Source organism: Megascapheus bottae, chromosome 6, assembly GCF_031878675.1.
Source record: "Megascapheus bottae isolate mThoBot1 chromosome 6, mThoBot2.hap1, whole genome shotgun sequence".
Classification (NCBI taxonomy): Eukaryota; Metazoa; Chordata; class Mammalia; order Rodentia; family Geomyidae; genus Megascapheus; species Megascapheus bottae.
Window position 1 is genome coordinate 66,902,656 of NC_143514.1, and position 21,934 is coordinate 66,924,589.

Here is a 21,934-nt window from a genome sequence, read left to right on the forward strand (position 1 = left end):
GAGCCACACCCCACTTCCCATTTTCTAGTGATTAACTGAAATAAGAATCTCACATTCTTTAGTGCCTAGGTTGGCTTTGAATTGTGATCCTCAGATCTCAGCTTCCTAAGTAAGTAGAATTACAGATGTGAGCCACTGCACCCAGCTCCCCCTTTTTTTTTTCTGTGAAATAAGTTGGACCTTTAAGTCAGCTATTTCAATAAAGTGGCTTGGATTATCCCCACCCTAAATTTAGTTACTAAGTGACGTATTTGTTAGAACAAAAATTAGGGAAAGGTAGTAGGGACCATTTTCCTCAGAGAAAGTGTTATTGACAAGTTACCCCTTGACTGTTATGTCTGCATGTTTTTACTTTTAAATGATTGCACCTCCTCTTGTGCTTTTCTTGAAAATCAGAATGAATTCTGCCTGTCAGCCAGGCAGAAGCATCAGCAAAAACTGAGCTTTCCCTCTTGGTTGCCCTGTAGAACTTAGGGGTCTTGCATTTTGCCATCCTTGATTCTTACAACCCTCAACTGGTTGCATGTGTTTACTCCTCAGGAATCAGTGCTATTATGATCCCATACTATATGAGTTCTGGGTGCCCTTTAGGGAGGAAGGCCATTTCATTGTGTCCATTTCATGTTCAGTGTTTCATTCATTCCTCAACTTAGTGTTACTTGGTACCCAGTGCAGTGATGGTATGAACAAAACTGCCCAGCAGTTAGTGGTCTTGACAATTCTACTTCTTTTTCTTTTTGGTATTTTATGATCTACCTGAATAGATCACAGACCAGACCAAGCATAAGCCAAATTAATTAGATTTTTTTTAGGTTTTTTTTTTCATCTCTGAAAATAATAGCATAACAAGAGTGATTTCGAGACACTTAACCCATTCAAATACCTTGTCAGATGTTCAAAATCATTCTTAAAAGCTCTCCACAGTTCTGGCCTGTAGAACCATGAAACTGTTTTTAAGATACTTTACAGCCCATAAATTGGGCCAGGTGACTTCTGAACTGTTTCTGCAAAGGACTTCCTATTAGGTAGCCAGGTGTGTCTAGAGTTGAGATTCAGCAACTCAAAAGTCTACATGCCACTGAGTATTTTAGCATAAAGAACTCTAGGACTATGACCTGCACCTTATCACCTTGAGAGACTTATAGGAAAAGAACTCTAGCAAAGCAGAATGTAAGCAATCTGAGTTCTGTCAACATGTACTTAGTATCAAATGATCAAGAAACTTCAGTAGTCAAGCATGGTGGTGCACATCTGTAATCTGAGCACCCAGGTGGCTTAGCGACATGAGGATTGGAAGCTCAAGACCAGTCCTTTTCAAGTCTTCCTTTTCAAAAAGGAAGAAAACAAGTCATTTTGTCAGTAGCAGGCAGAATGAACCCTTGGCAAGTACTTGTACCTAGTGTCAGTGTGTTTACATGAAGAGAAACACTTTGTGCCTCTGCATAGACTTGTCAGGCTAAAAGAATTGCTTGTGATTAGGTAGGGTCAGTAAAATGATTTGTATTATAGGCATTAGTAGCTCAAGCCTGTCATCCTGCTCAGAAAGCTGAGATCTAGAGAACTGTTGCCCAAAGTTCACCCAGGCCAAAAAATAGTGTGACACTCCATTTCTGAAATAAACGGCAAAAAGCTGGGCTGGAAGCATGGCTCAAGTGGTAGAGTACCACCTGAGCAAGAAAACCAAGCAAGCCGGAGACCCTGAGTTGAAACCCCCGTACCACTACCAAAAATAACAATAATCATATATAATCATAAGGATAGTCTTTTTAATGTGTTATTCTGATAGACCAAACCAAGTATTTATTGATAACATAATTTACAAGGTGTTTACCCTATAAATCCCTCTCCCCCCCCCCCCCCGTGAGAATTCTTTTAGTATGACAGGGTTGAGGTTGAGAGAAATAAAAAGGAAATATTTTCTATTTCCCATATAGGGAATGGGGATTTAAAACTCCAGTATCTTGTAGACTTTGCTTGATTATATTCTCTTTAGTAGGAGTTAATGAGGTTTGAGGGGTTACCCCATGTGTGGTAAGCCATCATCTCTGCTGGAAAATTGCTGGCAGTGCTTTGTAAAGAAGTTTGTGTAGTGACATGTAAGTTCAGCCTATTCAAAAGTTCAAGGAATTGAGTTTGAAATTTTATAGGGAAGTAAATAGCTACAGGTTTGGTTTTTGGTTTGGGGAGGGGATGTAATTTGAAATCAGAGCCTGGGTGTTGTTCCTGAGTTTTTTTCTCAAGACTTGGCACTCTTACCACTTTGAGCCACAACTCTACTTCTGGTTTTCTGGGGGGGTTTTTGGGAGATAAGAGTCTCACAGTCTTTTCTGCCTGGGCTGGCTTCCAACCTGATCTCAGATCTCAGCCTCCTGAGTAGCAAGGATTATAGGCGTGAGCCACCAGCATCTGGCTCCCGATTTTTTTTTTCTGTTTTGATTTGTTTTTGTTGTTAACCATTTCTAGAACAGTTTATTTACTCATGACTTATTTGTCTAAGTAGAGAAACAGGAACTTTCTTGCACAGAGGAGCTTTAAGAAACTGTGATGTTTACCTGTGGTGTTACTTTAAGTATGATTTTAGTAGTACAATGGTGCCTGAATGTAGGACTGACTATTGTCTAAGATACCACTTTTAGAGCTAAAAAAGTACATTTTTATATGGTATGTTGAAAAAAGCAAAGCAAATACTTGATCTTGTGGGGCTCTAATAGTGTATCTTAAACCAAGCATCTCTGGAAGTGGTTACAGATGCTTCTAACCACTTAGGGATCAAAACTTACCTAGCCTTCTCCCTGATAGAAAGCAAGGGTCTTCTTACAGAAGTTTTATAATGCCTATTGGCACAAAATAGAACAGTTTCAGAAAGCTGACCTTAGTTTGCAAACCCCAGCTAATCTGTGCTAAGCATGAACCTCATTGATTTCTCTTAAATGTTAGAGAACCTGAATGTCAAAGGGGTACCAACTGGAGTTTTGTTTGCTCTCTTGTAGGTATGGTTTTGTGGAGTTTGATGATCTGCGTGATGCAGATGATGCTGTTTATGAACTCAATGGCAAAGACCTTTGTGGTGAAAGAGTAATTGTTGAGCATGCCCGTGGCCCACGGCGAGATGGCAGTTACGGTTCTGGACGCAGTAAGCATTTAAAGGGCATATTTGTGCCAATGATGTGATTTTGTTACTAATTACTAATTTTTATAGTAATTAATGTCATATTTAAGTATATTGATGTTTGTAAACCATTGCCTTGATAAATTTGGTATATTTTAAATGTAGAATTACAAATAAACATCTTTGATAATGTTTAATTTTTACTAAATGATAAATTACTTGTTTTAATACTTTATAAATGTGTTTAATGATGTGTCTGTGTTGTTTTTTTCTCTGTAATGCAATTGTTTAACATAGATTTAACAAAGACCTCAATGTTTTAATTAAAAGAATCCTTTGAGGCTAAGATGACTGCCTGTTCCATTTGCTGACTTGGGTTACCTTTCCATGCGTGGCTCTTTGAACCTTTGTGGCCCTTGGCTGACCAAAAACAGGAAGCCATGTGACGACCGCAGCCTCTCCCCATTAGACCTGGGTGGTGAGGATCCCAGGGTTTAGACACAGATGGGATTAAACTGAAATAGGTGCCTGACAACCTTTTTTCATTTAAAATACTGACAAAAACTTTAATCACTGTGAGTAACAGTAGTAACTGATTTAGTAATTTAAGTTATCAAATTACTGATACCTTTATGCATGTTAATTTTAAATGTAAATGTTAATATATATACTTAAAACTTTGTAAATTAAATTTTCATGTTTGTAAATTACATTTTCGTGTTTAACTCATAGATTTTTTTTGAAATCTAGTTTAGAATTAAGGGTGGGACTAAAATTAAAAATGTTTGGGGTGGTGGGAGTAAGATTTTAATGGGAGTATGTGCTGTGTCATCTTTTCCTTTGCCTCCACTAAAGTAATTGTATGTGTTTGAACCTTCCAAAGGTGGATATGGTTATAGAAGAAGTGGCCGAGATAAATATGGCCCTCCCACGCGCACAGAGTACAGACTTATTGTGGAGAATTTGTCAAGTCGGTGCAGCTGGCAAGACCTAAAGGTTTGGGCCTTGTTAACTTTCTGGGGTAAAGTTGGGCAGGAGTAAGATTAGAAAACAGGTAAATTCATGCAGGCCAGAAATGGCAAAACGTAATAGTACTACATGTTGAAAGCCTCACCAGAACATGTTCGTAGGGAAATCATCCAGTGAAAAACAGCTAGTACAAGGACACCAACCTCCACTTTGGCAGGACTACCCATCTTAAACTTTTATTACATGTAGCTTTTCCCTAAGTAGACAGTGTTATAAGGAGATGCTAGGGTGGTTTTTCACCAATTAAAAGAGGTAGGGGCACCACCATGTTACTGGAAACAATAACTACAAGGTATGTCAGCTTCTGGCATAGGCCCTTATAGGTAATTATTTACTGTCCAGCCCATATTCTTCTGTAAGATTTGTTGTTCAGGGAATGTTTAGCTGGAAGAATTTTGGTGTTAAAGTTAAGGTCCTGGGCCTGAGTTTGGCCTAGTGGTAGAGTGCTTGTCTAGCATGCATGAAGATCTGGATTTGATTTTGTTGTACCACATACATAGAAAAAGCTGGATGTGGTGCTATGGCTCTAGCGTTGAGAAAGCCCAGGGACAGTGCTCAGCCCTGAGTTCAAGCCCCAACACTGGCAAAAAAGAAAAAGTTAAGGTCCTCAGTTGGGGAGGTAGTTCAGTATTAGAACCTAACATTCATGAGGGCTTAGGTTCAGTCCCTAGCATGCATACATGCATGGGTGGATGGATATGGAGTTTACTATTGCATTGACCATCTAGTACAATGCAGCTTATTTTGAGTACAGTATTGGTTAACCTCCATATATAAGGAGAAATACTTACTGACTAGTGTCCTAAACTGGATAGCTTAGGCAAACCTGTCACTTCTCACCTTTTTAGTTGACCAATAAATAAGTTGTCCTTTGTCAAATGAATGAGTATATTTAGGCCAGGAAAGAGTAGAGATCCTTTACATTTATATCATCTTAAAGCAATTTTTTAAAACTTGCCCAATAACTTGCAGGTAAAAAAACATAAGCTCCTGGGGCCGGGAGTTTGGCCTAATGGTAGAGTGCTTGCCTAGCATGCATGAAGACCCAGGTTCGATTCCTCAGTACCACATACATAGAAAAAAGCCAGAAGTGGTGCTGAGGCTCAAGTGGTAGAGCTCTAGCCTTGAAAAAGTCCAAGGACAGTGTTCAGGCCCTGAGCTCAAGCCCAGGACTGGCACCAAAAAGAAAAAAAGCTCCAGGAAAGCTTAAATTATACAGCTAGTCTTGGCAGAAGAGCTGGGCTCCTGGCACCCACTATGGAGTTTTTCTAGTCCTATGTCAGCCTTGAGCATTCTAGCAGCTCCTAACAGATTGTCCACCAGTGAGACTATAAAATATAACCAAGTATTGGTGGCTCACACCATAATCTTTCTCAGAAAACCAAGATCTAGCCCAGACAGAAAAATCTGAAACTCTTAACCTCAATAAGCTACTCAGAAAAGGCCAGAAGTGGAGCTGTGGCACAAGTGTTAGAGCACTAGCCTTGAGTAAAAAAAAACTCAGGGGTAGAGCCTGGGTCCTCATTTCAAGCTCAGGACAAGAACAAAAGAAAAAACTACAAGTAGAGCTGTGGCTCGAGGGATAGGGCCCTTAGCCTTGAGCTGAAGACTTTGAGGACAATGCCCAGGCCCAGAGTTCAAGCCCTACAACAGACCAAAAAAATAATAATAATAATCTTTTGGGCTGGGAGCATGGCCTAGAGGTAGAGTGCTTGCCTAGCATGCCCTGGGTTTGATTCCTTCATATCACCTATACAGAAAAGGCTGAAGGTGGTGCTGTGGCTCTAGTGGTAGAGCACTTGCCTTGAAAAAGCTCAAGGACAATGCCCAGGCCCTGAGTTCAAGCCCTAGGAATGGCCAAAAAAAAGTAACTTTTAAAGACCGTTTGGAGGCTAATTTTATAATTTCTTTATGCATTTGCTTACATCTTGTCAATATCTCCATGGGCATAGAGTATGGCATGTAAAAAGACTTGCTGCTGGAGTACTGGTGCACATCTGCAATCCCTTCCATGAAGAGGACCTTGAGGTCAGAACCAGCCTCAATCTAATACTTATAGTCTTTATCATGTACCTAATACCCAGTGCTAAAAAGAGCTTGACTAAGTAGTTGATGGGAAGAAAGCTGACATTTCTTAAAGGAAAAAAAAAATTTCACCTGATTGCCTTAAATATTTTAACAGAAAGAATCCTTAAACATTGAAGGACTTTTTTTCCCCCTTAGGATTATATGCGTCAAGCAGGAGAAGTAACCTATGCTGATGCGCACAAGGAACGCAAAAATGAAGGGGTGATTGAGTTTGTATCTTACTCTGATATGAAAAGAGCTTTGGAAAAGTTGGATGGAACCGAAGTTAATGGCAGAAAAATTAGATTAGTGGAAGACAAGCCTGGTTCTAGACGACGCCGGTCTTACTCCAGAAGCCGAAGTCACTCAAGGTACTGTGGACGTGGTCTGTGTGTTGTCACTCTCTGCTTGTTAACCAGCAACAGATCCTCACTGATGTGCCCCTGTCAGGTTCTCAATAGGACAATTCCCTCTGGTTCAATAACTCAGAACTTTGGACTGAACATTTGTTTGTAAAGCTCCTGGTCTCTTATGTCACAAGTATCGATAGAGGTAAAGTCCTTTCTCTGAGACAGAAATTGGTGGCTTTTCACAGATTCACATGAGCACACATGGCCCCTGATACATGGTAAGGACCCATGGAGAGTACTGGTGATTCTTGCAGATGTATGAGATACTGGGGGGTAAAGAGGTGATTGTGTTTGGTCACTGCTCTCCCAGTTGGCCAGAAACACTAGGGGAGTCACAGCTGAACCTTCCTTCACTGGAGAAAGACAGTAAGCAAATGCTTGTCACGATCACAGATTCTTTGAAGGCATGCACTCAGCGCACCTAAACTGAAGGCTATGACATTCATAGATATTGAGCCCAAAAAGCAAAGCTGGAGATGGTGGCTAGTGCAAGAAGGAGCCTTTCTTGCAGAGACAAAGGCAGGCTGAAGGCTGGAGATAAGAATGAGTGGGAGGCTCTCAGGATTTATGTTGAAGAAACGGGGATATTGGTTAGAATCTGATGACTGCACCATCATCACAACATTTAACTCCTTTTATCCTGTCCCCCATATGTTCTGTATTCTCATAGCTGATTTAGAGACATTAGAAAAGGGGCATACTTTAGAAAGGCTGCTTCCTGTTTCATAACTCGGTGATGCATGCATGAATAGTAATTGTCCCTTTTGCTATAATGGAGCCTGAATTCAGAGCCTGGTACTTGACTTTTGACCTAGCAAGGAACCATTTAAGCAATACCTTCGAAACCACCTTTTTATTGGTTAATAGAAATGAAGTCTCACAGACTTTGTTGCCTGGGCTACCTTTGAACCACCTCAGGGTCCTCCTAAGAAGCTAGAATTACAGGCATGAGCCTCAGGTTGCTTATTATACTCGTTTAATGCTTAGATTGTGTTGACCAAGATCTTTGGGGAGCCGTTCACATTAGCAGCTCCTGTTTTCAGTCTTCTGTATTTTGATTTTGTTTTTTTGTGTGTGAGTATACTTTACTATTTCCCCATACTTTTCCTTGTAGTCACTTTGAAACATAAAAGATGACATACCAGTTCATGAGTTATCTGTATGCCTCACCTTCTGGTTTTAATAATATTTCTCCTTTGTTTCTCTTTTGTGTGTATGTCTGTCAATCTTTTTCTGCTATTTAAAAGAGTTGTAAAAATTAGTTTCATCCTTTTTTGTGTATGTGCCAGTCCTACTTGTTCTCTCCCTTCTCTCCCTCTCTTTCCCTCCCCTTCCTCACCCCTTTTCCCTCCCCCCTCCCCTGCCCAAAAACTGGTGCTATACCACTTGAGCCACAGTTCTACTTCTGGCTTCTTGGTAGTTAATTGGAGATACGATTCTCTCAGGCTTTCCTACCCAGACTGGCTTTGAACTGTGGTTCTCAGATCTCAGCCTCCTGAGTAGCTAGGATTACAGGCATGAACTACTGGTGCTCTGCATGATCTTCTCTTGAATGTATGTCCAAGAATGGTAAGGCTGGATGGCTGGATGCAGGTGGCTCATGTCTACAATCCTAACTGCTCAGGTACCTGAGTTAATAGTCATAGTATGAAAATCCTCAAGATTCTTTTTTTTTTTTTTTTTTTTTTAATCTCAGCTTGGGCACTGTCCCTGAGCTCTTTCTAGAGGCTAATTGGAGAGTCTCAGGTCCTTTTGTGCCTGTGGCTTTGAACCTTGATCCTCAAATCTCAGCCTCCTGAGAAGCTAGGATTACAGGCATGAGCCACCATACCACTGAAAAATCCTCAAGATTCTATCTTCAACTAACCAGCAAAATGCTGGACTCAAGTAACAGAGTGCCAGCCTTTAGCAAAAATGCCAACCGAGAGCAGGAAACTGTGTTCAAGCCATAGTACCAGGAGCCTGAGGGAGAAGTTCAAGAAAGGGGGAGTAGAGATAAAGGGCAGGAATATTTGCAAAAAGGTGAACTGGGAGGCTCTCGCAAGGTGCCAGGAAAGGGAAGTGGACAGACTACGAAACATACAGAGGCAGACTCACCAATGTATGGAATGATGGCGTGGACGACAGCTATGGTTTCTTGTATGAGAGATTGAGCAAATCACAGTGGCATAGATGACACTTAGGAACTGATGACAAAAGGTGTCCAGTCTAGAAGCAAGTCAAAGTTTCTGGGAAGCCATACACATGTGTGTGGGAGACTGGTTCTGTGGGCTTGAACACACCATGGGTTGGTTTTGATTAGGCTCTAGTCAGTTAGCCTCCCGTTCACCCAGCACAGTGGCTCACACCTGTGAGTCAGGAGCCAGATCTAAGGATTGCAGTTAGAGCAGGAAATTCAGTGCAACCCTTACCTTTTTAGTTAACCACAGGTAGTAGAGCATGAGCCTTGAACAAAAAAATCTCAGGGATTGTGCCCAGCCCCTGAATTAAGACCCAGGACCAGCACACAAAAATATAAATTAAACAAAATATTTTTTCTCCACAAGGTCCCGCTCTCGCAGTAGACATTCCCGGAAGAGCAGAAGTCGAAGTGGCAGCAGCAAAAGCAGTCATTCTAAGAGCCGGTCCCGATCCAGGTGGGTCTGCCCTGCCACACCAGAAGGTCACAGGACCACTTGCACCTCAGCTCTCCTGCACGACCCACCCTCTTAGTCCCAGCCTTTCTAGCACTACACTAGAATTGCTGTGCAGAGAGCAATCCTTGTCCCCTCCAGTCCGGGCTGGGGCGCTGTCCCTAAGCCTCTTTTACCCAAGGCTGGCTACTCTACCACTTGAGCCACAACACCACTTCTGACTTTTTCTGAGTAGTTATTGGAGTTGAGACTCAAGGAGTTTACTGTTTGGGCTGGCTTAGAACTGTAGTCCTCAGATCGCAGCCTTCTGAGTAACTAGGATTACAGGTGACAGCCACCAACATTCAGCCCCCTTGAGTTTTTTACCTCCTGATTAGCATGAAGTCAAGACCCTTGTGACAGAGCAACCTCGTATCTCCTCAGGTCAGGCTCCCACTCCCGGAGCAAGAGCCGCAGCCGCAGCCAGAGCCGCAGTCGCAAGAAGGAAAAAAGCCGGAGCCCTAGCAAAGACAAGAGCCGCAGCCGCAGCCGCAGCATCCACAAGAGCCGCAGCAAGAGTAAAGACCACGCCGAGGACAAGATCCAGAACAACAGCAGCGCTGGCAAACCCAAGAGCCGCAGTCCCAGCCGGCATAAAAGTAAAAGTAGGAGCCGAAGTCAGGAGAGGAGGGTAGAGGAGGGGAAGCGTGTGAGCAGGAGCGGAAGCAAGGAGAAGAGCACCCTCAAGAGCCGCAGCCGCTCCCGCAGCAAGAGCAAGGACAAGAGGAAGGGCAGGAAGAGGAGCCGGGAGGAGAGCCGCAGCCGCAGTCGCTCCCGCAGCAAGAGCGAGCGGAGCAGGAAGCGCAGCAGCAAGCGAGATAGCAAAGCGGGAAGCAGCAAGAAGAAGAAGAAGGAAGACACGGACCGCTCTCAGTCCAGGTCGCCTTCCCGCTCTGTGTCCAAGGAGCGAGAGCACAGCAAGTCGGAATCTGGTCAGAGGGAAGGCAAGGGGGAGAGTGAGAATGCTGGGCCTCAGCCCGAGGCCCGGTCCAGATCAAGATCTAATTCCAAATCAAAACCAAACCTCCCATCAGAATCACGCTCCAGATCAAAATCAGCTTCAAAAACCCGCTCTCGATCCAAGTCCCGGTCCCGGTCTGCTTCGAGGTCGGCATCCCGGTCTAGATCCAGGTCCCACTAACTGGCTACGACCGCAGCTGGAACTACCCGAGGAGTCTTTTGTACATGTTTGGTAGCCGTAGCACAGGTGATTGAAGTAGAACCTACGTCACTGCTGTACATTTTTAACCCCCTAATGGTGTGTCTATAATTGTTAAATCTAAGTGCTTCCTCTCAGTAAAGCCTCCTGGCACCAGGCCTTCCTGCTCGACTGAAAAAAAATCTATGAACCAACCCCCTTTACTCACGGCTCACAGTAGAATATCCAAAATGCCTTGGCTTCCAGGACTGGTCTGGCCTCCAGGAGCTTAGAACCTGGATGGCTTTCAGGCTGGACTGGCAGTGGCATAGGTAGGTATGGTGAGTTCAACCATTTGCCCTTGGATTGACACCCTGTGATGTATGCCATTAGTGAAAGTGCTAAGTCTTCAGTTTCCTACCACTTTGGTTTCATACTTTTGAACTTAATGAAGTTGTGAATAGCACAGTTGAGGAAAATTGACACCTGCAGTAACCATAGAAAACAAACTGTAGAGTTCCATATTCTGGTATTGTGATTATATTGTTTTATATTAAAAAGAAAAGAAAAGAATTTTTTTTAATTTTATTTTTCCCCGTCTTGCAAAGTATAGTGGCCCCTGTTTCCATTAAATTTGAATAAAGACTATTTTTGCTTGACAAAATTACAAGTGCTTTATCTGAGTTGCTTTGTTTTTGTTCTTGAGCTTCTTTTACTCAAAGCTAGCACTCTACTACTTGAGCTACAGCACCACTTCAGCTTGTTGTGTGTGTGTGGTACGGAGACATCAAACCTAGGGCTTCACGCATGCTAGACAGGCACTCTACCACTAAGCCACCATCCCAGCCCCTGAGTTCCATTTCTTGATGTACCTTAGTTCTCAGCATGAAAAGCTCACTTTATCATGCAGCTTTGTTCCCTGGGACAAAAGAAATCCCAAAGGACCTTTCTTGGCGGGCAGAATAAAAGCAACTTTCCCAGAATTGATGATTCTGGCTGGGTTCTTTAAGAAGCTTGTCCTTGAGACCATTTGGGAACTCAGGACATCCCCAGAGTTCCGTGCTTCTTAGTGGAGTTGCTGCCAATCTGCACCTTCCCAGTCCTCTCGCCGTAGAGTTGGAGCAGAATGCAAGCCACAGGAAGAGGACTGCATCCGTCCCCATCATTGACTCCTGGGAGTGATGAGTAGGACGAAAGCTGAGGTGCCTCGTCACACCTTGAGTCCTGCAGCAGGCTTGAAAGACTTCTGCTCTCACCCTGCCACCTTCCCTAAGGAAGCCTGTGCGGTGCTCAGGGCCTAGAACAGCAAAGTGGGTGTCCAGAGGAGGGAGCCAGAGCTTCATGGGCCTCAGACACCAAAGCTGGGGGATGTGGTCGTGCCAGTGGCTATAGATGGAACAGTGAGCAAAGCCATCGCTTTGGGAGCCATACAAGTAGTGCTCAGGAGTCTGTGGTTTGGGTGGGCATTCAAGAAGCAAATTTAGCATGTTGGGTGGGTCAGAAGGAATCATTGGTTTCAGGAGAACAAGTCACTCTGTCCCTTGGGATTAGATCTGTGTTTCTGACCTGACAGTGGTGTGAGATGCAGGAAAAGTAGCAATAGTGTGTGCAGTAGAGATGACCTGCAGCCTAGACCAGGAAGAGGAGAGCCACACCTGGTGGGTAACCCAGGGAAAGGGGCTCTTAGGTAACCCCAAGTTGGTGCTGTAGCTGTGAGGGATACTTTGGCAACAAATTTCTAGAACATACTAGGAAGTCAAACCAAAGGGTGTTTTGTTGTTTGTCAGTACTGGAATTTGAACTAGCCGTGATCCTGGATTCTGTAATCCAGTAGGATTACCAATGTGAGCTGGTGGCATCTAGCCTTCCTAAAATTAATTTTTAAAAACCACAGGAATCTGGGGCTAGGAGTTTGGCCTAGTGGTAGAGTGCTTGCCTAGCATGCACGAAGATCCGGGTTCAATTCCTCAGTACCACATACATAGAAAAAAGCCAGAAATGGTGCTCAGGCTCAAGTGGTAGAGCTCTAGCCTTGAGAAAGTCCAAGGACAGTGCTCAGGCCCTGAGCTCAAGCCCAGGACTGGCAAAAAAAAAAAACACAGAAATCTAAAGATGACTCCTTATCTACAAAGCAAAAAGTTGTTGACTAGGTATGAAACCACCTACCTACCTAGTAAGCATAAGGCCCTTAAAGTTCAAACCTCAGTACCATCAAAAAGATATATATATATATGTGTGTGTGTGTATATATATATATATTTTTTTTTTTTTTAATGAAAAAGGTGCTAGGCGCTCACATCTGTAATCCTACCCAATCAGCAGATGCAATTTGAGTTAGCTCAGTCCAGAAGTGTGTATGCGGCTCACAGGGTCAAGCACCAGCCCATAGTGAAGAAAAGCCAAGCCTGAGGTCAAGCCCCACTATGGCACCAACAACGAAGAAAGAAAAAAAATTCTAAGTTGCTTCAAGACAATGTGAAGGAGCTGGGAGTTTGGCCTAGTGGTAGAGTGCTTGCCTAGCATGCACGAATACCCGGGTTCGATTCCTCAGTACCACATACATAGAAAAAAGTCGGAAGTGGTGCTGAGGCTCAAGTGGTAGAGCTCTAGCCTTGAGAAAGTCCAAGGACAGTGCTCAGGTCCTGAGCCCAAGCCCAGAACTGGCAAAAAGAAAAAAAAAAATGTGAAGATTTGGGATGATTTTATCATTTGATCAAGATTCAAAGGCTTATCCCGGAACAAACCCAGGTCATGCCATAAGCTAAGAAGCCAGGGGGCAGGAGGCTGGTCTTGTTTGTACTTAAAAACAGTTCGAGTCCCCCGAGGATGTATACAGTGTGACTCAGTAGTGTCCTGGAAAAATGAGGCTCTGAGATCAAAATTCAACATCCATAATGCCAAAACAATATTCACGTTGAAAAATTTTCCAAAAGTCAGCAGCCAAAGGAATCCAAAGGTCCACTCTAACCTACCCTTTGGAGTGCTTACATTTATATGTGCCATTCTTTCCTACCTGCTACAGAAAACACAAGGGCAGCAGCAGTAACTAATGACATGATGGACTATTGAGTAACTGCTTTTAATGTCAATAGTCTAAGCAAATAGACTAGCAAAATGGAGTTTGGCCTAGTGGTAGAGTGCTTGCCTAGCGTCACAAAGACCTGGGTTCGATTCCTCGGTACCACATACATAGAAAAAAAGCCAGAAGTGGTGCTGAGGCTCAAGTGGCAGAGCACTAGCCTTGAGGAAAAAGCCTAAGGACAGTGCTCAGGCCCTGAGTTCAAGCCCTGGGACTCGCAAAAAAAAAAAAAAAAAAAAAAGCAAGGCTCAACTACATGTCTATAAGAAGCTCACTTCAAATACAGAAACTACACTGGACACGGGTGGTTCATGCTTATAATCCTAGCTACTCCAGAGACTGACATCTAAGGATCATAATTCAAAGCCAGCCTAGGAAGGAAGCCCCATGACGTACCCGTACCTGCAGTTAATCACAGAAAAAGCCAGAAATGGTGCAGTGGCTTTAATTGTAGAGTGCTAGCCTTGACTGAAAGGAGCTCAGGGACACAGCACCCAGGCCCAGAGATCAAGCAAGCCCCAGGACTAATAATACTTTTAAAAAGAGTAAATACAGGGGCCGGGAGTTTGGCCTAGTGGTTAAAGTGCTTGCCTAGCATGCATGAAGACCCGGGTTCGATTCCTCGGTACCACATACATAGAAAAAAGCCGGAAGTGGTGCTGAGGCTCAAGTGGTAGAGCTCTAGCCTTGAGAAAGTCCAAGGACAGTGCTCAGGCCCTGAGCTCAAGCCCAGGACTGGCAAAAAAAAAAAAAAAAAAAAGAGTAAATACAGAGCCTGCAGAGTTGGAGGAGGTGTGGATGATAGCTCAGTGGTAATGTATACATAGCCCAAGAGAGGTCTTAGGTTTTATCCCCAGAACCATAATGAATGAATATAATAATAGATTGTAAGAGGAGAGAAAAATGCACCATGTAGTCTGTTGAAAGAAACTGGAAGCCAGGCGTGGTGGCTCACGTCTATAATCCTAGCTACTCAGGAGGCTGAGATCTGAGGATCACAGTTCAAAGCCAACCTGGGCAGTAAAGTCTGTGAGACTCATACTAGAATCACTAGAAAGCTGAAGTGGCACTGTGGCTCTAGGGTACGGTGGTAGGCTTGAGCTGAAAAGCTCAGGGATAGCACCCAGGCCCAGAGTTGAAGCCCCATGACCAACCATAAAATAAACTAGGGTATTAGGAGAATCTCAATTCAGTTTGAGTCCAGTCTAGTTTAAAAAACAACTAAGGAAATGACATCTCAAGTCAAGGATGGTGGTTGGTGCTTATAATTCCAACTATAAAGGAGGCATTTGGGAAGATCACAGTCCAGGTCTACCATGGGCAAAAGGCAAAAGACTATTCTATCTAAAAATAAAAGCATAAACAGGGTCAGGGTGTGGTTCAATTAGTACAGCACATGCCTAAGTAGAGTCCCTGAGCTCAACATCTAATAATAGCTGGGCGCTAGGGGCTCACTTCTCATCCTGGCTACTCAGGAGGCAGAGATGAGTTGTAGGATGGCCCCTTGTTCACGAGGCTTCATTTCAGCCAATATTTGGGTGCAGTGGTACATGTATGTAAATGGAAAACGAGGATTGATTTTCTAGGGAAGCCCAAACAAAAACATTCTCAGAGACACCCATCTTCACAGAAACACTGGCATTCCTGCCATCCTAGCTACAGCCGGAAGCATAAAGATGAGGACCACAGACCAGGCCCAGACCTGCCTGCAGGAAAAAGCAGGACCTGCTCCTATCTACTATCCTAGGAGGCTCAGATCTGACAAGAGCCTGGGCAGGAAAATCCAAGAGACTCATCTCCAACTAACCAGCAAAGACTGAGTGGAGGTGTGGCTCATGTGGTACAGGCCAGCCTTGAACAAAAAAGCCAACAGAGAGACTGTGGCACATGCGCACATGCACGTGCATGCACACACACACACACACACACACACACACAGCAAGAACTTATTTTTTTTTTTGCTAGTCCTGGGCTTGAGCTCAGGGCCTGAGCACTGTCCTTGGACTTTCTCAAGGCTAGAGCTCTACCACTTGAGCCTCAGCACCATTTCCGGCTTTTTTCTATGTATATGATACTGAGGAATCAAACCCAGGTCTTCGTGCATGCTAGGCAAGCACTCTACCACTAGGCCAAACTCCCGGCCCCAAGAACTTATTTTTTTTTTTTTAAATCTGCAAAGCCAGGTGCTGGTGGCTCATACCTGTAATCCTAGCAACTCAGGAGGCTGAGAGCTGAGGATCTCAGTTCAAAGGCAGCTCAGGCAGAAAAGTCTGAGACTCTTATTTCCAATCAACCACCAAAAGGCTGGAAGTGGAGCTGTGGCTTGAGTGGTAGAATGCCAGCCTTGAACAAAAAAGCTCAGGAACAGTGTCCAAGCCCTGAGTTCAACTCCCAATACTGGCACCAAAAAACTTTAAAAAGTTTGTATGGATGGAACATTGTTTTTTTACAAGAGCAGCCAGCACAATGGTAAAGGAAAACAAAATCAGGCTGACACTACGGAACCTCACATTTTCCAGATGGAACAGAATAGAAAGGCCAGAAATGGACCTAGAGTTACAAACAACTGACTTTGGTAAAAGAGCAAAGGGAATTAACTGGAGAAAATATTTTCCACAAATGGTGTTGGAACAACCAGACAGCCACAGGCAGAAAAATAAGTCCAGACACACAACAAACAACTTACACCTTGCAAGGCACTCATAGCTCACACTTGGCTACTCAGGAGGTTGAGATCCAGAGAAACATTTGAAGCCAGCCCAGGTGGAAAAGTCCCAAGACACTCCAGGGGTAAAAACAAAAGCAAGGACAAAAACAAGGCTAGAATATGGTTCAAATAGTAGAGCACCAGCTAAGCAAGTAACCTCAGCCAGAGCATGAGGCCCAGAGTTTAATCCCAGTACTGGCAGAAAGAAGAAGAAGAACCTGGAAGAATCTGACATTACCTCTGGACTAGCCAACATGGCCTAACTCCATCTGTGACCTGGACACCCCTCTCAGCTCCTCTCCTGAGTCCCCATAGCTCTCAGACTATGAAATGCGGTCTGCATGGGGAGCGGCCCTGCATCCAGCCCTCACACTGCATCCAGCACAACCTCCCAACACGCATACCTGACGGTGCAGTCTCTTCCAGAGAACTCCATTCTGAGTGAGTGAATGCATGGTGGGTGCAGGAATGGCAGCAGGCCGGCCGATGCACAGTTCCAGGACCTGAAACTCAAGAGCTGCATTTCACCACTAAGATGCAAAGCGAGTCCAGTGAAAGATGAGCGCACCCGAGGTCTGTTCCTGCCAGGAGCAGGAGCCACATTGCGGGAGGGAGAGCAGGCAGGCTTGCAGCACCCCATGTTTACAGCAGTGCAATGTATACCTTTGTGACTGAGAAGCATAAAGGAGTTTTGCAAACTCATCCTGACACACATGGGTCTGTATCCCAGTGTCACATGTGGACACGGAACAGAAGCAGATCAAACTAAATCATAGCTGTTTTTAAAAGCTGTAGTAGGGGGCCAGGAGTTTGTCCTAGTGGTAGAGTGCTTGCTTAGCATGCATGAAGACCCAGGTTCGATTCCACAGTACCACATACACAGAAAAAAGCCAGAAGTGGTGCTGAGGCTCAAGTGGTAGAGCTCTAGCCTTGAGAAAGTCCAAGGACAGTGCTCAGGCCCTGACCTCAAGCCCGGGACTGGGGAGGGGGCGGAGAAAGCTGTAGTAAGCTGGGCATGGTGGTTAGTGCCTGCAGATCCACGCTACTCAGGAGACAGAGCCTAGGAAGATCAGAATTCAAGACCAACCCAAGCAAAATGTAGCGAAACCTCATTTCAACAAGTAAGGTGAGTGTGGCGGTGGGTGTACTTATGTAATCTGCGCTACGTCAAAGGCACAGAGCGGAGACGGAAGGGGACTGGGGGTGGGGTGAGGTGAAGATCCCATTCGAAGGGCCACGCCCTGAGTTCAAATCCCAGTACTGCCAAGAGGAAATCCACGGTGACGCCTGGAGAGTGTCCCTCGGGTCTGTCCTCGGCTCCGGTGGGGCTCGGATCTCTGCAGGTACCTGGATTTGTTCTGAAGTCACAAGTTTGAATTCCCTTAGAATCCAATCACCCCCCCCCCCAAAGCAACATATCCACCATTCACGGCTTCCGGGCGCCCTGGAGTTTCTTGGAGGCTGTGTAGGAAGGAGCCTGGGTCGTTCCTGAAAGATCGCAGGTCCAGACAACCGCAGTGCGGCCCGGCAGGCCTGGGCCGGCTCAGGGCCCGGGGAGGGGGCGCCCCTCGGGGGCCAGAGGGCGCCGGGTCCCTCCGAGAAGGGCCATCTCTGGGGACATCCTTCCAACTCGCCCCTTCTTTGCCCAGCCTCCGCCCTCCCGCCCCGCCTCGCCTTTCCCCGGGAGGATCCGGCGCCGCGCCGCCCCGGCCAGCCTCCGCCCCGGAGCCTCAGCGCCACCGCCGGGTTCCCGGTGGTTCACTGGCGACAGGGGCCTCAAGGCCTCTCCTGCCCGGGCTGGCTCTGAGCCGCGATCCCCAGACCTCGGCCTCCGGGCGGGGCGTGCGGGTGGCGGGGAGACCGTCGCCTGCCGTCACTCCGGGTCGATTTTGTCTCTCAGCCTGTTTCCCCTCCCAGACGGTGCGCACGCGGCGGCGTGACCGGCCGTCGGGGGCTTTGCCTGGGGAGGACCGGGGCCGGGTAACCCCGGCTCGACCCCCGCACCCCGACGTAGCAGCGCAGGTCCGGATCCTCCCCACCCACTGATCTCGGAAGGGACCACGGCCCGGCGGGGGACACTGAGCACGTTGGCCTCCAGCTGGCGGCGAGCAGGGTGGTGCGTGGCCAGGAAGATCCAATGATCCCGGAACACAGAGCCACGGCCACCAGGTGGCGCCCTTGGCCACCATCGCCACCGCGTCCCGCCGAGCCTTGCCGCCGGAGGGCGCTCATGCGTCCGCCACAACATCCCACCTAACCCCGGCCACCGGGGTTAGGTCTCAATCCCCTATCCCTGCATCCCGCCTAGCTTCAACCTCAGGGGGAGCCTGCGTTCCCACCCAGCGTTGTCACCAGAGGGCGCCCGCCCGCGCCTCCATTACCTTGTCCCATCTAGACTGGTGCTAGGGATGCCGGCTCCTACATTACCATGTCCCGCCTGGGCGCGCCATTCAGGGGCACCCGTACCTGTCACTGCATCTTGCCTAGCCTCTCCACCAGGGGGCGCCCAGGCCTCCACCATCCCACCTGCCTAGCGCTTCCCTCCTGGCTTGGTTATCCAGGCAGGAGCTGTGACCTGGAACAGGCGTCTGCCGTGGTTGATACTGGCCTTGATCCTTCCAGGGCCCTGTCTCTGCTTTCCCTCCCAGTGACATAGAGCTCACCAGCAGCGTGACTCTTGTCACCACATGGCGGCGCCACATCTCCATGATGCTGACTCCTGGTTGGGTCCCGGGGGTCCCTTCCCAGCCTTCCTCAGCCAGGTGTGCTCAAGTTCTGACAGTGATCATTCTGAATGTGCTCACTGAGGGAGTGTCAAAGGCCATGTCCCCAGTGCCCCAAACAAGTCTCCCAGGCTAGTCCACAATACCTGGAGGTCATCAGTAATTTTTGTTGTTTTGTTTTTTAGTCTGTCATGGAGCCTAAAATCAGGGTTTGGGCACTGCCCCTGAGCTCTTTTTGCTCAAGGCTAGTGCTGTACCACTTTGAGCCCCATTTCCACCTCCTGTTTTTTAGGGTGGTTAACTGGAAATAAGAGTCTTCCCTGCCTGGGCTGTCTTTGAACTGTGATCCTCAGATTTACAGGCATGAACCACCAGCACCCTGCATCAGCAAGCATCTTTAAACACAAAGCAAAGTTGAGTGCCACACATTACAGGTGACAGAGCAACAAGAGCTGGCGGCCTCTCTGTCCACCCTGGACAGCTAGTGGTCCAGGTGCACGGTCCTTGCTCTGGCACCATTTGCCACTTCCCACTGATCTGTGGCTGAAAGAAAACAAATATTTAGCTACAATTTCACAAGGGCTTAATATCAAAGCACGTTAGTCGGCTTCTAGTGGGGTGTGCTGCAGTAACAAGTCCTTCCTATCTCATCATCTCAGAGTTCCGCTTGGTGTCACCTTGTGGGTTGACTCCCCACCCCCGCCCCCCAAGGCTTCCCTCTGTACAGTGGTGTTGTTCTCCTAAGTTACCTCAATTGGGGAAGCATGCCGATGTTCCCAGAAATATGCTATTACTATTATGCTATTAATATAGCAGACAGGGGTTCCTGCAGGGCCCTATCTGCTGTGGGCACTCAGACCACTGAGGGAGGGGCAGACCTCCACCAGATACCCTCCAGTTTCAGCCCTTTGGGGAGGGCACAGTGGTGAGGCTGAGTGCATAGGAACATGCTGAATGGCACATTTCTAGAGCAGTAGCCCTACTCCAAGCCCTTGGCAGACTAACTTAGGAGGTGGAACCTGCTCTCCTCCCAGGCCTCCTCACAGGGACAGGCTATGAAGAGAATTTATATGTCCAGCCCTTATTTCTTTAGAATTCCTGAGGCTGTCTCCTCCATTCCTGGGAGCTCCCATGATCCCCTGCGGCAGGTGATCTGCTGGCAAGCCATGAAGAGAGAGGACACTGCCTGCCTGAGGTTATCTGAGCCCAGAGTGGACTACACCCCCCCCCCCCCCGCACTTCCCAAGGGGCAGCTTTCTCGGCCCTGGTCCCTAGAAGTCAATTCAGAGGAGGTGGCCAAAGAGAAACAGTTCCTGGCCTCAGCGTCACCTTCCTTGGCAGAGTAACTGCTGTCACCCCCACAGCACCGCGGGGTCAGGGTAAGGTGGAGCGGGGTCCCAGAGCACTCTGAGATGTCCCAGGCCCCAAATCCACAGAAGGGGAGAAGGGTTAGGGCTCAGACAGCTCTGATGCTGGCTCCGCTGTTGACTTCAAGTTGCTTGGACCCCTTCAAGGTTCAGTTTCCCAGGCAGCTCAGTGAGACAGTGACTTGTCTGCCCAAGGGCTCGGGAGGAAGGCAGCCTCACCCTGTCTTCCTGAGCACCTCATTCCTGGCCTCATCTCAACTTTGCTAGGCTCTCCCTCTACTTCATCTCTGGGCTTCACAGGGAAGGGAAGTAGGGCTTTGCCAGGAGCCAGGAGACCTCACCGAGGAGTCCCTGGCTGCTCAGCACAGGGCTTACATGGAGTGGGAGATGGATCTGGGGTTCATAGCCCAGGGTCTCTCTTTTCCTCTCCTCTCCTCCCCTCCCTTCTCTTCTCTCTCCTAGGCCCTGAGTCCAGTGGACTTGAAGCCTAGCACTGTCCTAAAGCCCAGTCCTGCCCACCTGGGTCACCCTGGCAAAATCCTTGCCACTCTGGGTACTGGTTTCTGCCCTTGTAAGAGGGAGCACTGGGAGTGAGGCTCCGGATTCCGTGTCGGTCACTTGTCATTGGACCCCACCCTCATCTATCTGCCTGTGAAGGCTGTGGTACAGAGGCCGCAGCACATCCTGGGCCCTCAGGCTGTTCCTCGAATGGGGTGAGAAAAGATGAATCTTCCGTCCTGCTGAATTTCCACCGCTAGGGACAGGCTGGGCCTGCAGGTGACAGAAGCTCTGCTCCCTCCCCAGAGTGACTCCTGGAGAGAAAGGGCCTCGGGGTCAGGTCTCTGCTGTCAAGGAAGCTGGGGCAGAAAGATCCTCACCCTGTCCCCAGACACAGCTCTTCCAGGCCACTCCTAGACCAGAAGCACAGGGGCTGAGGTCACACAGAGGCCAGGGCAGCTTTGAGAGGACTAGGTCCCCTGGGGGCTCCGTGGCCTCACTGCATAGCCTAGCCGCCTACCCCCTGCACAGCCACGGGCGGGGCTGGCCCTTCCAAGGGGGCGGACACGCAGCAGGATCGGGGAGCCATGGAGGGACTGGGGCTCCATTCACTGAAAGGGAAGCCAGACTTGGGGCCGAGGTCTGAGGATTCCCAACACCCTGGGAGGGCGGAGAGGTGGCCTGGAGGCTGTCCAGCCTGTGGTGGCCAGGACTGGTGTCCTGGCGCGGAGCAGCGAGCCTGGGCAGAGCAGGGACAGTAGGGAGGGGGCCGCCAGCGAGCCCGACCTGAAACTTGTGAGGAGGGAGGGAGGGTGGCGTCAGGGTGGAGGCAGGGGTGAAGTGGGGGGCAGAGGAAACGCGGGATGGGAGGGGGCGCCCGGGGACTGCAGGACAGGGGAGCGCAGGCGGAGGCGCAGGGACGGGGTGGCCTTGGGGCCCTGTGCGGGGGAGGCCTGGCTTCCAGGGGTCCCGAGGGACCTGGGCTCCGCGCCGCCCCGCGCCCCGCCCGCCCGGCCGGCCGGCCGCAGCCGGGTCTCATTAGCGCCCACCCCCCGCCCGCCGCCGGGCCGGGAAGCGGGGGTTCTAATCAGTCCCAGGCCGGAAACTCTCCCGAGGGCCCGGCCGCCGAGCCCGC

At 47.9% G+C, this 21,934-nt stretch overlaps 1 protein-coding gene across 1 annotated transcript in view; it reads left to right on the forward strand.

Moving 5' to 3' along the window:
• Srsf4 (serine and arginine rich splicing factor 4) overlaps positions 1–11,099 on the forward strand; it is a 28,142-nt gene extending 17,043 nt beyond the window's left edge. The window contains exons 2-6 of the mRNA XM_090335410.1: positions 2,991–3,133; positions 3,993–4,105; positions 6,362–6,576; positions 9,162–9,251; positions 9,672–11,099. Of these exons, the coding sequence (XP_090191536.1) occupies positions 2,991–3,133; positions 3,993–4,105; positions 6,362–6,576; positions 9,162–9,251; positions 9,672–10,428 (1,318 nt within the window). The 3' untranslated portion in view covers positions 10,429–11,099. The remainder of the gene's footprint in view (positions 1–2,990; positions 3,134–3,992; positions 4,106–6,361; positions 6,577–9,161; positions 9,252–9,671) is intronic.
• Positions 11,100–21,934: the final 10,835 nt, after the last annotated feature.